Genomic DNA, 16,156 nt, shown 5'->3' with positions numbered 1-16,156 from the left:
TATTGTGTTATCCACTAGACAGACGTTTGTCCAGTGGATAAGGTTATATCCACATATTGACCATCTAGATGGGTCAAAATGGACATTGGTCAACCTGACTCCGTTCATATCCACTGCACATGTATGTTATTACATGGTTGTTGTCAAGTATATAAAATGCTTGACAACTAGCAGGTGGCTTTGAAAGAATGGTGTAATTTATAATACAATCACTTTCTGAACAAAAAATGTCAAAATAAATTTTATTTCAAAGTCATGCATGAAGCTGTCTCAGTATTATAATTGCATGTAAGAATGTATGAAATAAGGATGACAAAAAAAAATTGCAAAACTTCTTCAAACAAAGTGCTATTGACAAATGTAAGCCTGAGATATCCAAATTTAACAAATGATTGCTAGTAGTAATGGGCTAAGCCCACAATCCAGCTCAAATTCGTAGCTCACTTTTGAGTTTTATTGCATTGCGTTCAAAATCTATCATTAATGGCCCTTTAATGTCAGCATTGGCCACTCCAGGCATGAAAAGGGTCAGGACTATTTAACAATAATTCCACGAGTGCACGTTGGATATGAGTTGGCTATTCTCATATCCAACAAGTGAGAGTGGAATAATTGTTTTGTTGAAAACACCTACAAAATAAAGATAATTCTTCGCGACTTTATTTGTAAAACAACTGATTTTCAGCTTGTTTTTAACTTTGAGCAGACACGTACAGTTACCATATTTGGAGAGCATGGTATAATGGCTGATATGCCATGATGGCTGAGCCAATCAAAGCTCTAGAATTGCATTATCCAACGATTCAGTTTTTAATAATAAGAAATAGACCTCAAGCTTACAAACTGTACTCCAATAAGACCAGTGATTGTCATCGTTGAAAAATGCGTGGACAGTACTGTACATGCTTTGGAAAGAGCACTCTGTTAAGTGCTTTCAGGTACAGTGCTGAAATCCTGATTTCAGCACTCTCTGGATAAATCCATACCTGTGTTATGTACATAGTGTTCGACAGATGTTAAAATATATAAAGTTTTATAAACACAATAAATGCTGTATCCTGAAAAAGCTGTTGAAGTATTCACACAAATCTGGACTCAAAACTTTGACAAGGTACAATAGACTACCTTTCTTGTCAAGGTGATTTTAAGTGAATTAAATAGATTCTAATAAAACTAGCATTTACCAGATAAATTTGAAAACAGGTCTATCCTCTGTTCTCTGCTAACCAATCTAAATATTTTAAAGCAACAACTTCCATTTTAGGAAAACCTTAGACACTATAAGGATTACCCTGACCTATTTTTGATCGAGGCTTTTGTACTTTGAGGATTGACTGTGGATGGCTTTCTAAAATTACACGGGAAAAATCCCCTGAGTGTATACAATGATCTGTTGCAAGTTTCTTTAATTTATGAAATAGAGCAAAATTGCCATTTATAGCTGAAAATTAAAGCCTAACTACACAATATTAATTGTTACATAGTTTTGCTGGTTTTGACCAATGTTTATGTTTAGGATAAACTCTTGTATAAACAAGAGATGTATGCTTGAGTCAGAACTAGCTTACAAAAATAGACAAATCCTTTCAAAGTCACAGATGCTGAGAGGACAAAAAGTTGGAAAGGGACTACAGGAGAAAGACTTAACACATGAAAGATCAGTACAGTCATGTAGGCAACTTTTAAGCAGTTGTGAAAACAAAAGCCTGAAAAAAGGCTTGAACAAGATTTGCATCAGATTCAAGCTAGCTTGAATGGGATTTGAACCACTTTCAAGTCTGACTTTTTTCTAGGCTTTCTTTTATGCTCAATTTCCAGCCACTGTTTGAAAAATGAGCCCGCACTTTGCCCCCCAAAAAAGGGCTGGATGCATGGGGTTGCTATTGTTGATTATTAGTAATCAAACAACTGCCTGCCCACATCAAGCAGTCAGCATATATTATTTTTCCTGGAGCAGATTTTAAACAGCAGATGTAAAGGTGTTGTATACTGTGGCTTGTGATTGTATTTTGGGGCATTTTAAGCTTAATAAAAACCTGAAATATTTACAATGAAAAGAGTTACAGTATTAGAGAAGCTGCTGAATGGTGAGGATGCTTTTGTTATTCAAAAATTGACAATAATTGAATTATTATAAATTTTCCAGTCTGCACCAATGATTGTTGACAGCCATTACGGAAGAGATGGCTTTCAAGTCTGTTTTTTGTAATTTCATCCCTAACTTTGCTAATGCAAGATCAATGGAAATACTTTAAAATCAGTAAGCATCACTGCTGAGTTTAGTGGTAAAGAGAAAGTTAACGAAGGGGCAAAATCAACATGTCAACTCTGGTATTTTTTTTAACAATTATGGGTTAATTAAATATTTATTATGAATACACCGGTACATCAGACATGATTGACCACTAATGCATCCAGCCATCTCTTCTCGGAAAGGTACATGACTGGACTAAGAGTGGCAGAAATCAAGCCTAGCATTCTTTATGCAACTGCTAACTCATGTACATAACAAGGATGACCTTTCATGTGTTAAGTAGTGTCTTACATGACTATAATATTATAAATTATTATCAACTGAAAGAATTAAATTATTTTTTTTCACTGTACACCCTTAGATCTACATGTATATTATAAAAGTTATAAACATTATTACTAGAAAAATCATCTAATGACAAGATCTTTGATGATAAAAATAGCTTCACAGTCACTCCCACTCAATAAGTGTTTAGATTGGATGTCCAGAGAATTGATTGACAGTCTATTATAAGGAAGTAGAGAAAATGTTTCCATTTTATGTTTTGTTGCATCCACTGAAAGCCAAGGACTTATGCTGTCATATCCTCCGCCGATGCCAGCACCATTGCCAATACTACTCGGAAGGAAACTTTTATTTGCACCTGGGAGTCCGGTGACACTTTGCACAGCTACAGAGGTACCATCCCAGTGCCAGAGAGAGCCATCCTCAGAGCATGTGAATAGATTGTCGGGACTGAGGGGATGAAACTTAACTTCCCAGACTGGTGCAAGGATAAAATAGGATGTTTTAGTTATACAACATGGTGATGGTCATGATTCAATACGAAGATCTTTCGAGGGTTGTCCAATTCCGTCAAACTAGACTCCACTCGTATGGACTCTAACCCTCCTCAAAGTATTTTTTACACTTCTGGTTTTATCTTATGACCAGACTTCTCGTAAGTCAAGTGGACTCCACTGTTCTTCCGGTTTCATTTCTAGACTAGACTCCATTGGACTCCAGGTTTGTCCACTGGAATCTAGTTGAGTTAATTGGACATGACTGAAGGGGATCTTTCATGGAGATGGGAAAAGAAAAAGACTTCTCTAGTCCCTAGCATAAAGAGGTAATTTATATGAAGAGGTGCGAATTGGAGAGCAGGGAAAAAGAAAAATATAGAGAGAGAAAGGAAGAAAGGAATGCCTGTCGGCTGTGGGATTTAAATGCAATTTAAAGGACTTGACTATAAACAGCACCAAAAGTGCTAGCAGCAAGTGGACAGTTTGAAGGTACATGCACAGTAGTCCTCAACAAGGATCAAGTGGGGTATACATGTTTCAGGCAGAACATATTGAGGAGTGTTTCAGCCAATGTTGGGTCAGTCAAAGATGCCCTAAATAGCCTACTGAAGTATTTAATACACTCACTTTCTGCAGCATGTGCCTCCAGTAAAGTAACAGGATACAGTTCCTGTCTCATGTCCCAGATACTCAATACCCCATCCTGCCCTCCTGCTGCCAATAGGTGGGGCTGGGTGGGGTGTTTATCAACACACAGCAATGACACTCGTTCACCAGAGCTACACATAAAATAATAATACCAGTATAAATGAATAATAACACTTATTTACAGGTTTTGTTGTTGTTGTTCTTTACAGGAAGATGGATGAGCTATAGCTGGGGGGGGGGGGGGGGGGGGGGGTTAGGGCTTATAAGTGCCAGATTATGTACTGTATCTATTGATTTTACAGACCTGTGGTAATGTTGTCAGTTCTTCTTCAAAAACAGTTCTTGAAATCAAACAATGTTCAATGTTTATAACTGCTCTACATTCACCACATTCAGATACTGGTACACATTGATTTCCTACAATTTTTAGTTTTCCCTTGCGTTTCTTTGGTAACGTGTCCCCTCGCTCTTAACATTTTCAAAGCAAATATTAAGAAACATTTTTTGGCCACTTACAGTAGCATTGTTCTTCCAGGTTTATCACTTGTTTGCCTCAGATCCCATACTTTCATTTGCCCACCAAATGTTACAGCGGCTACCTCGTGTGTTTTTGTAAATGTGATACTGTTTATGGTTGTGCTATCTGCAGATTCTAACAACAAATATACAATAATAATATTTTTAAGTTATGAAAATACAAAAATCATATATGAGAGCTGCGGGGTGAAGAATTATTATTTGAAAGGAGATCATCGCAGTTATAGACACAAATTTTGCAGTTGCGGAAAGAAAGCCTGAAAAAATTCAGGCTTGTACGGGACTTGAACTCTTGACCTCTGTGATACCATTGCAGCGCTCTACCGATTGAGCTAACAAGCCAACTGGGAGCAGGTTGTTGAATTGGATTCGTTATAAATCCGTGAAAAGATGATGATGAAGTTAGGAATATATGAAAATCATATATGAGAACTGTGGGGTGAAGACTTATATGAAAGAAGATCAGCACAGTTATAGACGCAACTTTTGCAGTTGCGAAAAGAAAGCCTGGAAAAATTCAGGCTCTTATGGACTTTCATATATTCATAAAATTCTGTTTACTTTTATTTTTTAAAGGTAACATTTGGGCTAAGTTTATTAGGTAAGAGGGGGGAGTGGATGGCTTGTTCGAGAGAAAGGTAAACATATTTTGACTGTTTAAAAGGAGGGCTTCAAGGTGTTCTTACCTATTGTTCTTACAGGGTGCCTCTGATCAAGTTTGAGAAAGTTGATTTGTCCATCCTCACCAGCAGTTACAGCTTCTGATGAACTTGAGCTTACTGCAAGACATGTGCATGAACATACACGGCCTCCAATATGATGAAGCATGTTCCACTCTTGCTGGGGTCTAATGGCCTGAAATAACAAAGAAACCTTACTTTCACTATTTGAAAACAGAGGCCAAAATAAAAGATCGAAACATTCTTAAAATTTGATTGGTGTAAAATAAACATCTCCAGATACCACCAGAACATAATGCTGCCTAAAGAAGTTGAATTAAATTTGAAATATCACACCATAGAAACCAACTTAGAACCAGTTTGTACAGCATACTTAAATGTACCAAGTGAACTAAAAAGGCATCTGTTTTGCTTTGTTTTGTCTTTTCCCACAAGCCCAAAACTTGGAAATGCATCATATCACTATGAGTGAAATCTTAGAGTGAAAGGGAAGAAGGTGAAAGGTCTTCAATTATTAGCAATAATAATTATAATAATCTAAATAACACCTTCCCATCAAGTTATTGAAAATGGTATTTTTGAACCACAGGGAAACTTTACATAAATGGTTTTGGTGATGAATGGCTAAGATCAAGATTAGAATTTTTTTCTTCAGCATATTCACATTGTTTATAATATACCTTGTTTACCCCTTCCCCCCCACCCCAATCCTTGTATAACCTTTGTTTCTAATTTACCCTGTGTATTACAATCGTTTCAAGAGGAATAGGCCACTTCCGAGTTCCACAAACCCTCACTTTCAAAATGAGGCTAGGTGCACAACCTTTCTTGTGAAAATGTGTTTTATTTGCATGAGAATAAAAAATGATTTCCATATCAAAGGCTGAGCAGCTACCTTCGTTTTGAAAAAGAGGCTCGGGGGAACTCGGAAATGGCCTGTTGAAGACAATGTTGTATTATGGGCAATGCGAAAATGGTGAATTACTGAATAATCAAGAATCAAAGCAAAAAAGATGTTAAAATAATCCATGTACTAGCCTGGTGTTTTGAGCTGTATTGAAACAAATTAACACTGCCTGTTGAGGATGAGACCAAGATTCTTCCTGAGTCAATACACTGAAACAATTAAAAACAGAAATCAATAAACTGAAGAAGTGATCACAGGGTGAAAAAAATCGTGAGGAGAGGGAAGGAAAAGGGTGAGAGCCTGTAGACAAAAATTTGGGACCGCCAAACATTTGGGATCAGTCAAGTAGGGTTTGTTCGCATTGCAGTAATCAGGTTAGAAGCACCCGAACTGGATTTTCTTTAATTAAAACCAGCTTTCAAGAAACCGAGCACAACAATGATAGCTTTGGGGTTTTTTAAAAACAGAATGTCCGCATCACCTCATGGTTCCGTGGCAAGGTAATGCAATGGCTGAAATGCCAGCTTCTCTTATTGCTTCAACTTGATCATCAATAATACTTTGTAATGGTGATGCAATTACAATTCCACGTTTTTTTCTCCTTGTTTGACTTTCACTGGCGCGAACAACTGCAAATTAAACTTTTCACAAAACCCGCGGGAAGAACCGCAGCAACATCCTTTTGCTCCAGTAAACCCAAAACAGCCTGACGCTGCTCTTCTTAGCACGCATTTACTTGAAAATTGTGACAAACAGTCATCAGAGTCTACACTCCAATACAAAAGATAATTATTGTCAACATGGTCAACACAAGCTTGTAGAATGACTCCATCCCAAGTTCACAAGTCAGCAGTGCTTTCAATCAATGTTTTTTTTTTAATGCAAATTACAATAATTATTATATAGTGAGTGTCATGGTTAGCACGTCCAGGTAATGACAAATGCTTCTACTCGCATGATGCGAGCATGATGAGTCATTGACATGATGATGACAGGATAATCGCCGTTCAGCCAACTGTAATTTGCTTTTCCTGGGACAAGCAAGTTTCAGTTGCTCCCAAAGATGTCTACAGACCATCAATTTTCTTCTTCCCCCTCCACTACCCCCTTGTGCCGGCAGTCAATACATACGCTGCGGTTTATATTTTATCACACGCGCTTGACGGACTTTCAAGAGAAAAACAGAGGGTCTATGAACAGGCTAGAAGATTGTGGGCTTACCTCCCTTCTCATAGTGGAAATGATGGCGGACTCGGCGGACTGCGTAATCTCAGGTTGTTACGTAAATCCATTTAAGGGTTAAGTACTATTTCTAATCAGGTGAACTGGGTCATTCTAATGGCATCTCAAGTTAACTGTGGTTTTATGTTGTTCAATATGATACCTCTCCAGGAGGGGAAATTTCTTAACTTTGACTGCTCTGTGCCTCCATCTAAAAGGGGAAATTTAGCACCCTCACAGGGTGCTTTACAAAGTCCCCTCTGATGATAGGTGCAATAGTACCATCCAGTGTGGGACAGTTCAATTCTTTGACGAGTATTAGTTGAAAGTAGTTATAATTTAAAGTATAAAAATTGAAGCTTAAATTATCAAGTTAGATAAATAGAGCTAGATTTAAGACTGTTCTCATGTTTATGTCAAATATTCAGAATGCACAGTATCTAACAAATACCACCGAGGTACCTGCAGAAAGTCTAATCAAAGTTTAGTTATTGTACATTATTAACTTCCTAGATGTACACATATATAGGCTTACCTCAGTGTCTGTAACATCGCCTGTATAATTTGTTTCACACAAAAGTTTGGGTTCGTTCGTTACGTTATAGGCTGCTGCCGAATCTCCAGGTGGCTCCTCGACTTTCCAGACGCACAATTTATTAATCTAAGGTGGAAAAATGAAACGGGAAATCGAAAAACCTTTCTAACGTACGATTCGTGTGCTGTCAAACTGTTGAGTACGCTGTGGTTTTCCTTGTTTCACAACCCGATTACTTACCTGGTCATCCCAGCCTCCCGTCACAAAAGTCTCAGATGGATTTAACTGTCCTTGTACTTGAGGCATCCATCGAACTTTTGAGATCTTATGCCCTACATACTCCGCTACAGTTTCTCCAACATTCGCCATTGCAAAAGATTTTCTTTGCACATGGCGCGCAAACTACCGACTAAGAAGTTCCAGTCCCCTATCTTCCCACATACAAACCAGATTGAATTACATGAAGGAAATACTCCTCAAACTAGATATGGGGACCGCTAGACATAGCAGGCTCCGAAGGTTTTTCAAGATGGCGTCCTTTGAGAAAGCTAAAAAGTCCTATCAGAGATTTCACAAGGAAAGAGGACAGGTTAGAGAGGAAAAGACAATTTTATGTGATAAACTTGTTTTTAACAAGCGGCAGTATAATATGGAGGGAGAATTCGATAAACAGTCAAGAATTAAGACGAAATCCATCAGGAAATTGAGTAATTGCAATTTTCAGTGGACAAAGAAAACCTTGTACCCTAATAATTTAAACAGTATCGCATTCTTTTTTACATTTTTCAATGGCTATAGATATCATTAGTTATCTGTAATAATACCAAAGACTATTTCTCATGGGAGCCCGAGAAAATAAATGTCAAATTTCAGAAGAATTGTGAAAACACAGGTAAAATTCTGAAAATTTCATGTGTAGGATGCAATTTTGTGAAATAAATGAAATATATTTTCTCGGGCTCTCATAAGAAATTTTCTTTGGTTTTATTACAGATAACTAATTACATCTACAGCCCTTGAAAAATGTAAAAAAGACTGTGATATTGTTTAGATTACTCTGGTACAAGGTTTTTGTTAGTCTCCTTCGCAGCTGTTGTTAGGGTCGTCATGCAATGCTCCTCTTGCGTGACGACCCTAATAACGGCTGCGAAGGAGACTAGGTTTTGTCTACCAAAAATGAAATTACTCAACTTCCTGAAGGATTCCATCTTAACATGTTTACATATTTCTCTTTTTCTTTATATGGTTGTTTTCATTCTGGTTAAGTTCCTCTCCTTTCTGTAAGCTTATTTTTCTGTAGAATATAGTCATCCTCAACATAATTACCTGCATTTCCGAGTCTCAGTTCGATAAATAAGCAGTAGTTGAAACAGGGGCAACATCTGTTGATGCAAATAGTTTAAGAAAAAAAGTAAAACTTCCTGTCAATTCTATTGTGTTCCATGTAGTTAAAAAGCAGAAAACAGTATGGTCTACTTGAGAAGCACAAGGATTATGTATTAAGAGCAAGGTGAGAGTTAACATAAATTAACCTAAAAGGGAAGGTTACAGACCTTCAGATAAGGTGGGCCACCAGTGCTTTCTATTGAAAATTTAGGGGTTTATGATCATGCCTGAAAGGGTTGAAATTTGGTCATGGCAAGATTGGACAAATGCCGACTAGCAAGTAAATGAGATAGGTAATGCTGTGAAAGGTTTGAAGCCAGGAGTCATTTCATAAGTAGGTTGAGTATGATCTTCTGGGTGAGCATAGTCCTGAATTTAGGAATGTTGTAGACAGTGACTGACGCTTCAACAACCTGTGCATGGTCCACCTAGTAAGCAATGAAGTAAGCAACATTTTGAAATGCTCTCAAAACAATCCCTATTCCTAAACTTGAAGTCCTGTTAGAGACTTGGGATATGTTAGAAAGCATTTCACATTATTTGTTACACTAAAAACCCATGTGTAAAAGCCTAAATTTTTTTAAGTCCGGAAAAAGAGGTTCTTGTATTTTGGGCTAGTTATTGGCAATTTAGCCTAAGTAGGTTCTTAATTTCTAAGAAGGAGATAGTTTAAGGGTTTGGTTAGAAAAATACATACACTAGGGTTTTGTCCTGAAATAAACATTATTTTATTCACAACAGTGCTCTGCAAACCTCTTTTATTTTGATCTTTAAAAACGTTTACAAAAAACAGGATAAATTATAGTAGTTCAGGCAAAAAACTACTCAGCATGGTCAAAAACTAAACAAGCTGAGTAGTTACAATAATTAAATTACATTCTATAGTGTTGTGACACATGAGAGATAAATAGTAAAATAACTTAAATTTTGGAGAGAAAAGTAATAAAAGCAATGAAGTTCCATGAACTTTTTACTTTTATTTACATTATATAAACTTGCAAATCTCAAAGTCAATCTTCCTTGCAATGGTTCAAATTTTTTATCATAATTTTACTGTAACCCGGATACATGAACCTGTGTGATCTTGCATGGCTAAACAGGTTCTTATATTTTTTTGGGTATTTAAATGGCAAGTTTCCGCCAACAGGTTTTAAGCCACCGGGTTCTTACACACAGGTTTTTACTATATCTTTATCTTTCTTGGGTATATTATGAATCAATTTAATGACCAGCTCACAGTTAGTTTACTAGTTCAATATTGGTTAGACTACTGCACTGGTATTACAGAGGTCAAAGTTCAAATCTTGGCTGAACGAGGCGGCATGGCCAAGTGTTTAGAACTCTGGACTTGCCCTTATTAAGAGTCAACTATATTTTTTAATTTATGCATCTTTTTTCCTTTATTTTAGAGATTACCACAGCAAACAAAACAGGCTTAAAATCCTCAGAGAGAAGGTAACTGATTTGCAACCCATTTCTCCTTTGAATTTTAAAGCTATAGAACCGTAAATTTATAGGAGCTGTTGAAGGAGTTTTAGTCAAAATGCCAGCTCTCATGTTATGACTGTGGTTAGTCATGGGTCAACATTTTGCTGTAAGTGCTTGATCTATATTTTTTCAAACTGGTATTGACCAAAACAGCAGACAGAACTTTGCAGTTTGAATTTCTGAAAATTTCTTTCTATTGTGCTGTTCTATACCCACTGTATGACAGACTGCTCTAAATCAGAGTCTAAAAAGTTTTAGCAAAAAGGCCTTTAAAGCCCTTTTAAAATTAAAATTGGCCAATGTCACATCTAAACTCTAAATATTCACACCCTGTCTACAGAAGGCCTGTCTTAATAATCTTCCTCTTAGATGTTTGAAAGGTTTTAATTACCTGCTTTGGTTTTCTATTGTTTTTAGAATATTAATATTAGTTTACATGATATAATAACCTCTGTTTGTTTTCAAATTGCCTTAGGCACTGAACAGAAATCCAGATGAATTCTATTTCAAGATGATCAGGAACAAAACAAATGTAAGTATTAGTGTTTTTTTTGGAAGGAGGTCTCTTTCAAGCTCTTGTATATGACTGGAATGATTTTAAGTAGAGACAACACTTCATACCGATTTAGAAAAATAGCTTTTTTTTTTTAACCCTTTCACTTTTAATAGTGGGCAATGTAAAAAAATTCAGAAGCATTCCAATTTTCATTTTTTAAACTCCTTTGAAAAAGTAGTACCATGTATAGTAACACCATAGGATTTCATCGACAGACTCAAAATTTACGTACCTATGTACTGAACAAATAGTACAACGTGAAAGTACTGCTGAAGAGGTTTGATTTAAGTGGTAACACCACAGGATTTTATCCACAGATTTAAAAGTTAAAGGGAGAAATTGTCCTGTCATAATTTGGTCAAGGAGTACAAATGTTGGTATTTTTCCTGGTTATGATCAAGCTGTATAGAAAAGCTTTAAAGTGGGATCATTTGATGGCTTTAAAACATAACTGTAAAGAGGGATTAAAGTAATTGCCTTCCACAAGCTTTTTTTCCAACTGGTCAAAATAAATCCAACTGTTTTAAAATGAATTTCGGGGAAATAATTATGTCTTTAAAGATGTTTTTAATGTGAAACTTTAGGAACGTTTTTGTAAGTGTGTGTATCCTCAATTTAAGGATGGAGTACATACCATCAAAAGAAAAAAGAAGCACACTGCTGATGCACTAAAACTGATGAAAACTCAAGATCTTAATTACATCAACTCCAAAAGATCCATGGAGGCAAAGGTAACTCGTATAGTTTTTAACAGTGGTGTACTTAGAAAAGAAGATCAAGAGGCCTGTGTTGCTTGATGAACTAAATATAAAGAATCTTTTTCATTCTCAACTTTCCTTTCCCTTTTTGCCTTTATGCTCTGCTACAGAAGATGTCAACTCAACTTTTTGGCCTTGTGCTTTGTGCTTTTCCAAAACACAGCAAAGCCTAGCCTGTGCCAGCGACAAAACTAAACCCTGATAAGTAACATCTACTGCTACAAACGGCGCTGAAATCCTTGTTCTGGGTACCCACCTGTGTACCAGGATTTGAGTACACACCATGATTGGCCTGTTGAAAAAGCCATTGTTGATTTGCCAATCAGGATGAAAGGAAGTTCAAAACACACTTCAAGAAATTTGTTGAGTCCATTTGGGTCCCAGAACAAGGATCTTGGTGCTGCTTCTCTGATGTTACTAATTGGGGTTAGATTTTGTCTGCAATACAGGATAAGCAAAACCCAGAGAGAACTCAGCTTCAGAATCAGCATATTCCCCTTAAAAAATTTCATATTTGGTTTGTTTTTCCAAAAGTTATGTGAATCACTATCTAATCAATAGGAAAGTGTTCTACCTAAGTGATTTATTACTTGTTTTTTTTTTAAACCATCTGTGATTTCTTTTGTGAATGACATAAACCTTTGGGTCTGTTAATTATTTAGATGTGGTGCAAAGGGTAATGCAGGGTCAATGATTTTGCTCTTGTAAAACATTAAGAAAGGGATGTGTGAGAGGGGGGTAGGGGGGTCAGCTCAAAATTTGTCCTTCAAAAAGGGGAGAGTCGGGAAAATTTGTACATTTGAATCTGTGCCTTGCTCCAGTTGCACAAGCTCACTCTCTTCAAAGTACTGACAGGTCTCTTATAATGTCTTTTTCTTATTACCAGAAAATAGAGAAGCTACAATCCAGCCTTCATTTGTTAGGAGAAAAGGATGATTCTCAGCCTACAAACCAGCATATAGTTTTTGTGGACACTAAGAAAGAAGGTAAACACCAAAGTTGCCCTCTGAAGTTCAAGCTAAAAGGTTCTTTCTGGGGTGTTCAGCTAAAATGCAATACAGTTATCTCTCTCTAAGGTGTCACCTTTAGGACTTGCAGTAATTGTCCACTTTTTAGAATAAGAAAGGCAGGGATCAAGGTGTCCATCTTATAGAAGTGTTCGTCAAGATACAGTTTACAGTAGTTATCTTAGTTTTAGTCAACAAGACTGAAAATTGAAGTTTTCCTTTTTAGAAGTGTAATGTCCTCTTAAAATTGTGTAATTTCAGAAAATGTAACATACTTAAATATCGTTTCAATTAAGATTTTTTTCATTACTGAAGAGAATAATGCTTCATCTGCTTTTTAAGGCTTTTCGTACTGCCTGTAGTCATTGATCTGCTGTACAGTAGACAAAACTCTATCTTGCTGGGGACAATGCTCTGCTTGTGCACAGTTTTTTCTCTGTTTCTGCAGCTCTGTCCTCCCCAAAAAATAACAAAACAAAACAATCAGGCTGGTTTAATGAATTTGGAAGGGTTAAAAGTGTATTCATGTTTTCTTTAAACACGTAGATCACTTGTTTTTGTTTTAGCTCAATCGTTCAGCGCTGCAGCATACTTTGACACCGTACCTGAACTAGTTTCAAGAACATACAACAGACCCAAAAAGGAAACGCTCAAGAATCATTTAATTCAAGCGCCAGATGATCACATTGTCCAGGTATTCAAACACGGAACAAAAATGATCCATGAATTAAGGCATGCTTACAATGAAAAGTAGAGTTGTTGTACCTGAAAAAACTCCAAACAAAAGTAGATGCTAACAAAAATAGACTATAACTTTTATTGTGATAATATGCACATACAAATTCTCCAAACTGGTCTCTATATATTTCTATAAAGAGTAAGTTGAGAGAATGTGATAAAAGATCAAAGCATTTCCCCTTAGGTGATTATTTTATTAATTCTCACAATCTATTCTCTTGATTGTGTATTATTATTGTTAAGAGAAAATTGATGTTTGTCACTCTTGGGACTTTTAACCCTTTCACTGCTAAATGTGGCCAAAGGCAAATTTCGACCAAATTTCATTCCTAAAATTTTGGGAAATAATTAGTTTCATGTGAAAGTACAGGCAGAGAGCTTTCATTTGAATGGTCACATCCTAGGATTTCGTCCACGGACTCAAAAGTTAGAGACACCTTACAAAACTTCATCAAGCATTCTGGCAGCGAAAGGGTTAAGGCTTGAAACTAGGACAAGTCGACTCCCTTTCCCCTTGAAAAGTGAGCAACAAAAATGAAAAGACTACACTTGACTTCACGAAAGTGGATTTTAAGAGTGACAAGATTTCCCATCTTACATTTACCAATACGCCATTTTACCGGTTGTGGGCTTAGTGCCTGAGGCTTCGTGTGAATGCGAGGCTGAGGTTGACCTTGTTTTGATACAAACCTCTTTTGTTTTCTTATTGGAATTATGCTTGAAAAATACTAGTTAGCATACGAACAACAACATGATTTAGATTTTACGTAATAAAGCAGGAAGGCTTGTATCAAAACAAGGTCAACTCCAGCCTCGTTTCCAATGGCCTGTTTTCTTGGTGTTGGGATCAGATAAGGGTTTACTTTGGATTAGCACAGTAGTTACCTTAATTGCTCGTTACCTACTTGTTTTCCTTTTCTTTTAACAGTGATTTCTAATTTCAGAAACTTGAAAAGCAGAGACGCCGTTGCTACGATGAATTAAGAGAGAGAATCGAGCGAGAAAAGAAAATCAGAAAGATTTCAGAAGAGCTGGAGCTTCAAAAAAATCTCATGGTATGTAATACTGGTGAGGGGTAACACAAGAATGGGACGGGGAAGGTCGTCTGAAAATTCAAATTTAACTCCTAAAAGAGTGGAAGCGCCAGATGACGCGCTTATATTTTCGCGTGCCTTTCACTTGCGCGTGAGAGCCTGAAACAGGCTACCCTATCAGTATAATATCTTTCTGTACCATGATAGTTGCTTTGAGTTAAATAATTCTTAGTGAGTAGTTATATCTCTTTTAGTATTATATTTTTTACAATAACTGAGCGAATCCTCGCGCGCTGATTGGTCGAGAGCAATGGTCTATGAGAATATAGACTATGAAAATGACGTAACATGTCATGCAGTGCTGGTTGTTTTGTTTTTGGTCTTTCGTGAAAAAAAAAAACAAATCGATCACAATTTTCCATGGTATACACTCTTATCATCATCATCATCATCATCAAGTCTCATCGCGCCAGTGGGCGCATAAGACCTCAACTTTGCAGTGAAACCACTCGCCTGCGGCTCGTGATTCCACTTCATGAGTTTTGAATATTTTATGGCCTCATTTCTATGGTCTATAAGAGTGTAGGCCATGAAAAATTGTTAAGTAATCGTTGTCAACGTTGTTCTTCTAGGGAAAAGGACGACGGGTAAAGATACAGAAAGACGAGAAGTCGGCGCCAATATACAGATGGAAAAAAGAAAGAAAAAGATAACAGAATTTAACACGACTATCACTGTTATTTGACCTAGAATAAAGTTAGTGAAGTTAGTAACCTTGTTTTTAATGTGCTGAAATTTTGAATGCTTTTCTGATATGGAAATTTTCTTGAGATCAAAAACGGGTGAGGGACGGATAAAATGTCTTCTGTGTTCTCACAAATCCTGAATAAATTTGCAAGTGCATCGCTTTGAGAGAAATCACATGTTTATCATTGCGTCTGCGTTTTTGGAAGGTTCCCTTTTGAAAAATCAACTTTTTCTGTCCACGCCAAAACACCAAAAAAATGTCCACTTTGAAGAGAGTTTTCCGGTGTAGAATTTATCCGGATTAATTATTAGCCTCACTAGTGTGGACGGTAAGCCTAAACTCTAAGCTAAAAGGTTAACTTTTATTTCTTCTGGAGTTTGCTCCCGTTCGATCTGTGTCCAATCATGCTTTTGACTTTTTTCATTTCTTTCAGAGATGAAATCATCAATAAGAGCGAAAATTTTAGAGGCCAATTCTGCGTGATTGACTCTTTAATTTTTTTTAGCTCTTCGAAAATGAATGCTGTTTCTTTATGATTGTCTTTTTGGTTAATAGGAACTTCCAAAAGTCATTGAAATATAGTTCTGTAGCCTCAAGCATCAGTCAACTGCCAGTGAGCAAATCACGAGAAGCGAAAACGGGGTCACTAGTAGGCCGCGAGCAGGGTCAATTGTGCGGCCAGATGCCGTTGAGACCATTCTGGTCCCCAGAGCCCGTTGTTTCTTGGTCACGTGGTCGAGAAAAGAGGGGCTCCACTAGTCGGTTACAAATTAAACCGAGTGGCTCTGGGGACGAGAATACATTGAGACTGGAATGGAACCTGTACATCTCCTCTCGGGCGGAGTGAGGGGATGGGGGGGGGGGGGGGGTGCGGAGG

The 16,156-nt window shown here is 37.0% G+C and overlaps 2 protein-coding genes across 2 annotated transcripts; one reads left to right on the top strand and one right to left on the bottom strand.

Moving 5' to 3' along the window:
• Positions 1-228: 228 nt before the first annotated feature.
• On the bottom strand, positions 229-7,990 carry LOC140950361 (nucleoporin Nup43-like). Its single transcript, XM_073399575.1, has 7 exons — positions 7,805-7,990; positions 7,565-7,690; positions 5,940-6,017; positions 4,908-5,076; positions 4,201-4,336; positions 3,664-3,815; positions 229-3,017 (listed from the first exon to the last, which is right to left on the bottom strand). Exons 1-7 carry the CDS (start codon positions 7,931-7,933, stop codon positions 2,662-2,664), a joined length of 1,146 nt encoding a protein of 381 aa, XP_073255676.1. The 5' UTR covers positions 7,934-7,990; the 3' UTR covers positions 229-2,661.
• An 83-nt stretch (positions 7,991-8,073) lies between these two features.
• LOC140938450 (probable U3 small nucleolar RNA-associated protein 11) lies at positions 8,074-15,304 on the top strand. The gene is made up of 9 exons (XM_073387925.1): positions 8,074-8,153; positions 9,013-9,074; positions 10,360-10,405; positions 10,914-10,970; positions 11,615-11,725; positions 12,639-12,738; positions 13,326-13,453; positions 14,442-14,552; positions 15,164-15,304. Exons 1-9 carry the CDS (start codon positions 8,094-8,096, stop codon positions 15,242-15,244), a joined length of 756 nt encoding a protein of 251 aa, XP_073244026.1. The 5' UTR covers positions 8,074-8,093; the 3' UTR covers positions 15,245-15,304.
• The last annotated feature ends 852 nt before the right edge of the window (positions 15,305-16,156 follow it).

This window comes from Porites lutea, chromosome 1, assembly GCF_958299795.1.
Source record: "Porites lutea chromosome 1, jaPorLute2.1, whole genome shotgun sequence".
NCBI classification, from domain to species: Eukaryota; Metazoa; Cnidaria; class Anthozoa; order Scleractinia; family Poritidae; genus Porites; species Porites lutea.
This window is presented reverse-complemented; position numbering and strand designations above follow the sequence as displayed.

Excerpts from the sequence above, each read along its gene's own strand:
- LOC140950361 (XM_073399575.1), bottom strand. The coding sequence starts at position 7,933 with ATGGCGAATGTTGGAGAAACTGTAGCGGAGTATGTAGGGCATAAGATC. Across the intron at positions 5,077-5,939 it reads AATACAGCTCAAAACACCAG|GCCATTAGACCCCAGCAAGA; the intron begins GCTAGTACATGG and ends TTGTTATTTCAG. Across the intron at positions 3,018-3,663 it reads GGAGGCACATGCTGCAGAAA|TCTGGGAAGTTAAGTTTCAT; the intron begins GTGAGTGTATTA and ends TCCTTGCACCAG.
- LOC140938450 (XM_073387925.1), top strand. The coding sequence starts at position 8,094 with ATGGCGTCCTTTGAGAAAGCTAAAAAGTCCTATCAGAGATTTCACAAG. Across the intron at positions 9,075-10,359 it reads GATTATGTATTAAGAGCAAG|AGATTACCACAGCAAACAAA; the intron begins GTGAGAGTTAAC and ends CCTTTATTTTAG. Across the intron at positions 13,454-14,441 it reads CAGATGATCACATTGTCCAG|AAACTTGAAAAGCAGAGACG; the intron begins GTATTCAAACAC and ends TTCTAATTTCAG.